Source organism: Diospyros lotus, chromosome 6 (assembly GCF_014633365.1).
Source record: "Diospyros lotus cultivar Yz01 chromosome 6, ASM1463336v1, whole genome shotgun sequence".
NCBI classification, from domain to species: domain Eukaryota; kingdom Viridiplantae; phylum Streptophyta; class Magnoliopsida; order Ericales; family Ebenaceae; genus Diospyros; species Diospyros lotus.
In genome coordinates, this window is record NC_068343.1 from 5,495,088 (window position 1) to 5,505,090 (window position 10,003).

At 36.1% G+C, this 10,003-nt stretch overlaps 3 protein-coding genes across 8 annotated transcripts; 2 read left to right on the forward strand and 1 right to left on the reverse strand.

Annotated features, from left to right (window-relative positions):
- Window positions 1-1,696: 1,696 nt before the first annotated feature.
- Window positions 1,697-3,747, forward strand: LOC127804245 (probable nucleoredoxin 1-2). Its single transcript, XM_052341068.1, has 3 exons — window positions 1,697-1,931; window positions 2,334-2,801; window positions 2,900-3,747. The coding sequence occupies exons 1-3, from the start codon at window positions 1,818-1,820 to the stop codon at window positions 3,599-3,601; spliced, it is 1,284 nt and encodes a 427-aa protein (XP_052197028.1). The 5' UTR covers window positions 1,697-1,817; the 3' UTR covers window positions 3,602-3,747.
- A 271-nt stretch (window positions 3,748-4,018) lies between these two features.
- On the reverse strand, window positions 4,019-4,841 carry LOC127804678 (uncharacterized). Its single transcript, XM_052341602.1, has 2 exons — window positions 4,639-4,841; window positions 4,019-4,556 (listed from the first exon to the last, which is right to left on the reverse strand). The coding sequence occupies exons 1-2, from the start codon at window positions 4,742-4,744 to the stop codon at window positions 4,279-4,281; spliced, it is 384 nt and encodes a 127-aa protein (XP_052197562.1). The 5' UTR covers window positions 4,745-4,841; the 3' UTR covers window positions 4,019-4,278.
- Window positions 4,842-6,204: 1,363 nt separating this feature from the next.
- LOC127803955 (eukaryotic translation initiation factor 5-like) lies at window positions 6,205-10,003 on the forward strand. Of its 6 annotated transcripts, none has more exons than XM_052340632.1 (3): window positions 6,205-6,369; window positions 7,468-7,564; window positions 8,023-10,003. In XM_052340632.1, exon 3 carries the CDS (start codon window positions 8,376-8,378, stop codon window positions 9,732-9,734), a length of 1,359 nt encoding a protein of 452 aa, XP_052196592.1. In that variant the 5' UTR covers window positions 6,205-6,369; window positions 7,468-7,564; window positions 8,023-8,375; the 3' UTR covers window positions 9,735-10,003. The 6 variants fall into 6 exon arrangements, with proteins under 6 accessions (XP_052196592.1, XP_052196589.1, XP_052196590.1 ...); XM_052340629.1 differs by having other exon boundaries at window positions 7,468-7,547; XM_052340630.1 differs by having other exon boundaries at window positions 6,210-6,373.

The window sequence follows — 10,003 nt, forward strand, 5'->3', positions numbered from 1 at the left end:
TGCAAGAAGATGCTTCTACGGTGAGAGAAGCGACGACGGCATAGATGAAAGATGTAGCAGCGGTCGGCGACGAAAGCAGTAAACACCCGAGTTTCTCTCTAACTGCTCCAAACCTTCAAGTTTTATTGCATTTGCAAGCTAGGGATTAACAGATAATACTATTTATATTATATAAATTATAAATTAATTTTACATACACCCTTATTTATTTTATTCTAACACTTATAGTTTCGACTATTTATATCATATATCCCTATATTTTTTAAATTTACAGTTTACCCCATGTTTTCGTTTCATATCGAAAATATCTTTCGTTTCTATTTTTGTACAATTTAAGTGAATAAACCTAGATTTGGGTGTGAATGGAGAAAGATAAAAGAAATCAAGGAGAAAAAAATAAATAAAATTATTAATTTCGAACCCATTGTACCCAAATCTTGGTACGAAGAAGATATAGAAAGAATTAGAAGAAGAAAAAGAAAATAAAGAAATCAAATAGAGAAAGAGAAAGAGCAAATGTTTATTGTTGTCGTTGCCACTATTGTTATTGTGAATAGCCTCTACCACTATTGTTGTGACCAAATGTCTCCATTGTCGTTGTGACCAATCTCCACCATTATAGGTTGAGAGTAAGAGATAAAGAGAAAAAAAAAAGAGAAAAATAGAGAAAATGAACAATCATAGTAGTTGTCATCATTTGTTATTCTTGCTCAAGAGAAAGAAAGAAAGAATGAGAAAATAGTAGAATGGATTTAAATATAAAAGTATTTTAGTAATTTAATAAAATTTAAAGGTAATAAGAGAAAATTGCAACTTAACATTAAATTTCAAAGGTACTCTCTATTTTCTTAAATGTTAAAAGTAATTTTTGCGATTGCTCTAAACTTAAGGGCACCATATAAAAAATTTCTTATTTTATATTATATTAATATAAAGTATCCGTCAATAATTTTAAGTGTTTAAGTAACTTTTTATTTTTTTAAACTAGGGATTGTGGCTCTCAAATTAGGGTGCATAATTTTACTTAATTTTCAAAATTATTCGAACAGATTTAAATTTTTATCCATAGATAATCAACAAATTTAAATTAACACATATACCCTTTATCATGAATAGTGGGTGTTCTCCTAAGATTTCTATTTAATAAATTTATTCAAAATTCTATTTAATTACGAAACTTAAACCAAGTAAAATAAATTAATTGATACTAAAACTCAAATATATTATATTTATAACTAACGATCATGGCCAATGGATTCACAAGTCCAAGGAAAAGAAAAAAGAACAAAAAGGAATGAATCCAAAATTTCAAGTTGAGCTTTATTAAGTTGGGTTGGGTTGGGTTGAGATTAATAATCCGATTTTGAATGAATCCAAAATTTCAAACAAGTATAGTGGGACAAAGGAGGAGATTTGGGGGGAGAATTTCAATGGTTGTTCTTTGAGATGTTAATACAAATACGTACACAATTTGGTGTTTTAGTCTACCAAAGAAGCTTGCCATGCATGAAGAGAACCATTATTCACGGGAATTCGATGCATTCTTGCTTGATGAGAAAGAAAGAATCTTGAATTTGCTTGTCCAATGCTGCAAGTTGTTCTTGTGCCTAATCGTGAGTACTTGAATTAAGGAATTTGCCCTCAAGAAAAACCCAAAAGTTGGAAGATTTTTGAAAGAAGACAAAGTTACCACCATTCTCCCGAACAAACTCCTCCTCCTATAAATAGCTGCCCAAATTCACATCTTTATCATTCAGTAAATAACTGCCCAAATTCACATCTTTATCATTCAGTCCGAGTTCTTTTTAGTATTGGCAATGGCAGAAGACGAATCTGTGTTGAACAATAATGAGGGTTTTAATGACTTAATGTTGCTCCTCGGTGGCAGCAGCAGCAGCAGGGACTACCTTGTCCGAAACACCGGTGAAAAAGTAGCTATGAACAATTCCTCCTCTTGTTTTTCTTTTCTAAACATTTTACTTTTATCATCCTTTTACGTTATTCTTGAACACATTTGTGTGATTTGTCCTTGGGCTAATGATTTATTTATGATTATTTAAGATGAAAAACAAAAGATTAAGATCTTCAGGATCAGTTCAACGTTCTAGAGACTGCCCTTAGAATCTTGATTATTGAATACAAGATTTAAATCTTTGATTTTCTCTCTTGGTTATTCTTTCTCTTCTCTAATTCTATCTTGGCTTTACTTCTTCTTCTTCTTCTCAAGCGTCTTCTTGATCTCTTTTCTTTCTACTGTCCGGCATCAACTCTTTTGGCTGTTCACTCAAGTAATGATCCAATACTACCAACTGATTGTATTATATTTGATACAGGTCGAAATTGACAAATTGAAGGGAAAGAAGCTTGGTATATATTTTTCAACATCTTCCTGTTTTTATTGTCGACAATTTACCCCACATCTAGTGGCGGTTTACAATGAATTATCCTCAAAAGGTGACTTCGAGGTCATTCATGTCTCCGCCGACATAAATGCTGGTGAATACCATAGTTACTTCGACAAGATGCCATGGTTGTCAATCCCGTTCTCTGATTCAGAGAAAAGGGAGGAACTACGGGAAATGTTTGGTGTCGAGTGGTATCCGTATCTTGTGATACTTGACGAAAATGGGGAGGTTTTGACTGCGGAAGGAGTAGAGATCATAAAAACATTCGGGTCAGAGGGATATCCTTTCACTCCAGAAAGAATTGAAGAAATGAAAGAGGCAGCTTTGAACCCATCCTTGAGATCTATCTTAGTCTCACCGTCGAGGGATTTTGTAATTTCAAACCATGGCAAGAAGGTAACAGAGCAATCCATCAGTTGTAAAATCATCTCTAGAATGCAACTTTGCCCCATTATATTTGATACTTTGTTGACAAAATTAGTTTTGTATGCAAGGTGCCTGTTTCTGAACTTGAAGGGAAAGTCGTGGGTTTGTATTTCTTTTCTCCTTCGTACGGTCCTTGCCTTGAGTTTACTCCAAAACTCCTGGAATTCTACAATAAATTGAAGGACATGGGAGAGAGCATTGAAATTGTGACAATAGGAGTCCCTGGCCATAGCGAGGATGAGGATGAAGATGAAGAAGAATCATTCAAAGAAAGGGTCATGAATATGCCTTGGCATGCTTTGCCTTGGAGAGACGGAAAAAGTATGGTGCTGGCCCAGTATTTTGATCTCCACATTCTTCCTGCTTTGGTTATTGTTGGACCAGATGGTAAAATAGCAACATATAATGCAGTGGAAGACATCGAGGACTATGGGATCCCGGCATACCCTTTTACTCCAGAGAAGTTATCAAAGCTGGCAGAAAAAGAGAAGGCCGGGTGGCCTCAAAAGGTGAAGCACCCGCTTCATGATGAACACGAACTAGTCCTCACTTTTTGGTCATCTTTTCGGTGTGATGGTTGCATGGAAATTGGCCATAGATGGGCGTTCTACTGTAAAGAGTGTGGTTTTCATCTCCATCCGAAATGTGCCCTGGGAGAAGAGCTCGAGAGGAAAGGTGGAGGAGGACCAACTATGAACAAACTAGTAAAGTTTCTCCAATCCCTTCTACAAGCATTTGTCGCCGTGTTTAAGAAGTTACTGCGCTTCTAACATGAGACTCTTTCCATTTAATCTTTGTAATTAATCTAATGGCTATCCTGTATGCTCTGCTGTAAAATGACTTGTTTTATTGTAACAGCTCTGTGAATTAAGTTGATATTCTTTTTTATTCCTCTCAAACCAGCTATTAAACCATGAACAAGAAATACGAGCATCCTTTTGTAGCTTTTGATCTTAATCTGAACTGGTTAAATCAAAATTAGATAAAGCTTATGGAACGACAAGAATTAAGATGAGCCATGATGATATTTGCATCATCTTATATCATGTCTGAACGCCCAGGATTATAATTCAAAGACAAGAACTGGTCAAATAGCTTCAGAACCTGTGACAGAGGGCAAGAATTTCTGTATACTAACAAAAGTTAAGAGGATTAAGGAATTGGGTCGGTCATAAACCTGTAATCTGTAGACAACTTAGAAATTGCATTAAGAGACAAAACAAAACAGTCTTGATCCAACAATTCGGAATTAATTTCTATATTCAATATGTTCTGCCTTCGAACAAAAGAAACTGAAAAAATGCGCACACAGACGTTGACCTTTAGAAAGAGCCTTGAAGAAAATTGCCTGGTACAGATCGGTAACTTCAAGTTAGAGAATGCACTCTATCCATGGAGAATTATGGGAAAGATGTACTCCTTGAGAGGCATTATCTTTTCAGCCAGTTCAGTTCATAGATAGAGATGAACCAATTAATAGGGAAACAAGTAAAAGGCAAAGAGAAGCAGTGGCTATGGTGAGGCCAAAAGTCCCAATTGCCAAGCCAAAAAGCTCAAACAGCTTAGAATTCTCTGCACATCTCCTGGGTTTGCAATCATAGGCAGGCACATAATTCCATCCATGTCCCCTCTGATAGCAGCTTTCCAGTCTCTCTTTGATGCTAACCTCTTCTATCCTCTCCCTTAGAATTCTCAAGTTGGCATCCACCATGTTACTTGACCTCCCTGCCGCCCAAGCAAACACATATATAAAACCAACCAAAACAAGAGCATTTTAGTGATGAATGCATTGAACAGGTTCAGTTACCATCATCTCCGTAGCTCCGAGCTCTGACTTGCACCGACAACCGGGTACCCGGCTTCAAAGCTGGCAGAACTGCATAGCACAGAGAAGGTGCTGAAGAAGTCGCCATATAAAACTGCTAAGTTTATGGGCAGGACTCAAGAGAGAGCAGCAACCAGAGGTATTGAGTTGGAAAGAGAAGCTTCCTTTGCGCTGTTGGACCATGTTTCTTCCCTTATTTATGGGCTGAGAGAGTTTGGTCAACATTGCAATTCCAATGGTTCAGACAACATAGAAGTCACCCACTACCAATATGTGATTAAAATGGCCTAAGCAAGGAGCTTAATAAAACAAGTCCAACCTGCTTGGGATAATACTAAAAGATCAAAGGGCTTATAAGAATATTGAAGGGAAGCTTTGGAGGTTTCCCTTTGGATTATCCACCGCTTTGCCATAATGTTTTTTCACCAGAAGAATTGGTCACTGGTCAGACAAATATATATTATAATATAAATAAATATGTAATGCACTGTATGAACATATATAATAAATTATTGCATTCAACAATTGTTTTTCCATAAGATAAAATAATCTGGACATTATCTTGGCAGAGTTGCTTTTACCAATTACCCTTCAATTCTCCTCCTTTTGTTCCTTTTTTGTGGGCCGCTAATTTTCTTATCTTATCTTAGAAATTGTGAAAAATACTTGCTAAAATTGTATTTTTTTTAAATTAACATTGTGTTTAATGTTAAAATGTCATCATTATATATGTCATGGTTATATATAATCTTATTTTTGTTACTTAATATCTTAATGAATTTTTTTTACAACACAAGAATGTATAATTCAGTGTTATTTATTTTATAAAGAAAATTTAAAATTAAATTAATTATTTTTTATATGTTTTATTAAAATCAATTTTTTAATATTGTATATTAACATTTTTATTGGGTTTTCTATTACGTTATTTTATTAATTGTTTTTACAAGCTAATTTTTATTTTTTTATTCTAAATGAAATGATTAGAATTCTTATTCCATTGAAATAATTAAAATTATAGAGTTAAAAACTTAAATCCATTGAAATTTCAAAAGAATAAGTACTAGTAATTTTGATAGACCACAAATCAAATCCAATCGATGTGATTGCATTGAGATGATTTGATTAACATCAATTCAAAATATTTAGATGAGATTAATATTAAATTTAAATTAAATCATTAAATTTATAGATCTAACTTCACTTGACTTATATAAATAATTTTTAAACCCCATTATTTATTAATATCCTAACCCAATTTTTAAACCCTATTTTTATCTCTTCCAAATTGGGAAAAAGTTTAAAAAAACTTTATTTTTTTATGTTAATAAGTAATTTTATTAATCTTAATATGTAAAATTCTTAAAAGAAATATATATAGTGAAAAGGTCAAAAAATAGGGCAGAGGCATTTTTGAAATTAAAACTCGCGATCTTATCACTTGGGGAGTTGCGTTCTCACAAAGGTACACGTCAGTCGACGAAACCGACGAAATATCAGCTCAATAAAGGGTACAGTTTCCTGTTCAAATTACAACAATGCCAGAAGCATCCGGGCGTTTCTCCGCCTGATTTCGATCCTATATAAGAAACCGCTTGGCCGCCTCTCTCGTGCCTCTCCTCTACGACTAAACCCTAAAAATTCCTCTCTCTACTTTCTCTCTCTACAATCTCTTGCCATCGGCGGTCGGCCAAGTCCCCTGCTATACAGACGGTAGGTAAGCATCACCCGCTCCTTCCCGTGCTGTTATCTGTGTTGTTTTCGTTTGATTATACCGGCGTTATTATAGATCTCAGTTGTGTTGGTCGAGCTGCAGAAATTTATGTGGAAGTGTTAGATATGATGATTGTATTGATATTACGTTATTCTTGTAAATTTTATCCAGCGGATATGTTACTTGTCGTAGTTATTTGATAGAATACGGGATGTAGTGGATCGATTCTTTTAGAATTGGTCGATTGCTTCTGTTTCTCTGGATAATTCTGATTTTTTTCTACTTAGATTCGTGTCATCGGTTGTGTTGAAATTATTTTGTTTGTCAATTAATTATATGTGCGCAGTGTAGTTGTTTTCCCTGCATATTAATTTTTATTTTGTCCGAGAAGAAATAGATTTAAAAATGCCAATTCGGATCTGAGTGCGCTCTTACTGGTAAATTTTTTTTCTCAAGCTATGTCTTAAGGCTCGCCTGAAATGAAACTATTTGCCTCAACAGAAGGGTGAACAAAGTTTCTGCTATAAAATTCTGATTTGATTTAATTATGGTAATCCTAGTTTTTCTGACAGATGGAAAAAGATTTTGATAAACAGATCATTCAGGAAGACTTAATTAGTAACATTAACTTTTCAAAAGGCAAAGTCTGGATAAATGAAAATAACATCTGCAATCAGTGCTCTTTTCTTGGCAATTTTGCATTTAGAATAATGATGCATATACTCTTTGAGAATAGAGCAAACTGGTAGCCTACCTATCCATTATCTCTCCGTGACTTCATCAAAGATTCTGGGATTGTGATCAGTGTCACGGAAGTTACTTAAACAAATGCTAATCTGCATTTTGAATTGGTATTCTCCTCGACTAAGGGCCATTCACCATGCATGCTGGAATGTATCTATTTTTGTACAACTTTAGTGTGCTTGACACCACTGGATGATTCTTCTGTTGATCAATCATGTTTAAAAAATATTACATAGGTGGGTGAAAATTCTTCATTTTTTTTATTTATGTTCCTTTGGCTATGACTATATGGGCGGATGATAATTATTAATGTTTTTATTTAGCTTATTTTCATTAATGTTTTTGTTTTGCAGCCGTTTTGTTATTGGAAAGTCAACTTGTGGCGCATCATTCTTTTGTATTTGCTGCACCAGAAACATTTTTTCAGGCAGTGGTATTCTTTTTTAGCCTGTACTGTTCTGTTTTTCCTTTGAACTTATAGTTAGTTACAAGTACTTTACCTTCTAGCTTTCCCTTTGTGTGTGAAAAGGAAATAAATCACTATAAGTAATCCATAAATTTGTCTATTATCGAGTCCATAAAGACGTGTGTCAGTTATAAAAGCACTCAAGTTTAATTAACTACTAACCGTTAGGCACTGATTAGCCTTGAATATTTTTCAGTCTTGTCCTATTGTCTCCAGAAAGTGTTCTGCTATCCAGCTTTGTGAGCTCTAACAAGTTAGTTGTTAATATATTGTCATATCATTATTATTAATTGAATGAGTAGTAATGGTCGCTGTCATTATTGATGATATTTCCGACATTCCAGGTTTTTGTTTTTTTGTATTTATGTCTCTGTCTATCAAAGAGTATTGTTGAACTCTAAAATTTACTTTGTTAATGGTTGTCCCTTTGCCCTTGATTCAGGAAACTTGCGATTTGTGCGCCTGAAGATCTTCCCTTTGAAGTGCGCCAGCACTTAATATTCTTTTATGTCCGAACAGGCAATTCTCTATTTGGGATCGATTGGGTTGCTTGGAGAGTACATTCCTACGTCAAGGAAAAAGTGCGGAAACTTGTCAAAAAGAATTGACTGTATGCATCTCGGATCATTACAGGGATACCCAGAGTTTTGTGGTTGCAGTTGGGTGCAACCTTTTACTGCAGAAGAGGATCTTCCTTTTTCTACTCACAAAGCTTCTAAAGATATCAATATATTCAAATCCAGCATTTCCTTGCTGTGACATTTTCCTGAGAGATCTTTTTGTGCTGAGACAAACATGGCTCTACAAAACATAGGTGCCAGCAATAAAGATGATGCCTTCTACAGGTATAAGATGCCAAAAATGATTACAAAGATTGAAGGCAGAGGAAATGGCATTAAGACAAATATTGTCAACATGGTTGATATTGCCAAAGCTTTGGCAAGGCCAGCTTCGTACACTACAAAATATTTTGGCAATGAGCTTGGTGCACAATCTAAATTTGATGAGAAAAGTGGGGTTTCTCTTGTTAATGGTGCCCATGACACTGCTAAACTTGCTGGTCTTCTTGAGAGCTTCATTAAGAAATATGTTCAGTGTTATGGTTGTGGAAACCCTGAAACAGAAATCCTCATTACTAAGAATCAGATGATTCAACTGAAATGTGCAGCTTGTGGTTTTGTTTCAGATGTTGATATGAGGGACAAGCTCACAACTTTTATTTTGAAGAACCCGCCCGAGCCAAAGAAGGGGTCCAAGGACAAGAAGGCAATGAGGAGGGCTGAGAAAGAAAGGCTGAAGGAAGGTGAGGCAGCTGATGAAGAGCAGAAGAAGCTGAAGAAAGAGGTTAAGAAGAAGGGGTCCTCCACCAAGGATGGGCATGCAAAAGCTGGACCTGTCAAAAAGAGAAGTGGTTCTGATGAGGATCGCAGTTCACCAGCTATAAACCAGGGGGATGTGAAGGAAGATGCTGACAATGACGAAGATGATGTTCAGTGGCAGACTGACACTTCACTGGAGGCAGCCCGCCAACGCATCCAGGAGCAACTGAGCTCTGTGACAGCAGATATGGTTATGCTATCCACTGATGAGCTGGAGAAGAAAACAAAGGAAGCCAATAAAGCAAGTGACGGTCCAACAAAAGTTTCCCTGTCATCTGAGGAGAATTCCAATGCTGGGGTTGGGAATGGTAACATGAACCATAAAAAGCTTGTGGAAGAGGTGAAAGAAAAACTGAAGGGAGGGGCTGTTGCAAATCAGATCCACTCAATGCTGGGATCACTTAATGGGTCTGCTCAGGAGATAATGAGTGCATTCTTTGAGGCACTGTTCGATGGTCTTGAGAAGGGCTTTGCAAAGGAGGTTGCTAAGAAGAAAGGGTATCTGGCTGCTGCTGCTGCTCAGGATGAGGGATCGCAATTGCTTCTTCTTCGAGCAATTGAGGCTTTCTGTCTGAAGGCTAGCCCAGCTGCGATGAAGGAAGTGGCTCTTATTTTGAAGGCACTCTATGATGGTGATGTGTTGGAGGAGGAATACATTGTTGCGTGGTATCAGGACGGGCTGGCCGGTGGCAACAAGGATTCTCAACTTTGGAAGAACGCCAATCCTTTCATTGAATGGCTTCAAAGTGCCGAGTCAGAATCCGAGGAAGAATGATGTCTCTCTTCCCCTTACTCTCTGGTTGGTTGCGAGTATGTCTGGTGAGTTTTTTTGGTGGTTCTGAGTGCATGGTATACCTACCCGTAAGAGTTTTCTGTTGGTGCATTGTGTTTTTTCTTTTTCTGTTTTGCTGGGAGCATTCTGCTTTTATTATAAGCCCAGAACATGGCTTTTATGGTTTGTACTATTTTGTTGACCTTTTTGTTGTGATCTCTGGTTGCTATTATGGTTTTGCTATTTGCCATAGGGATTGCGATATTTGAGTA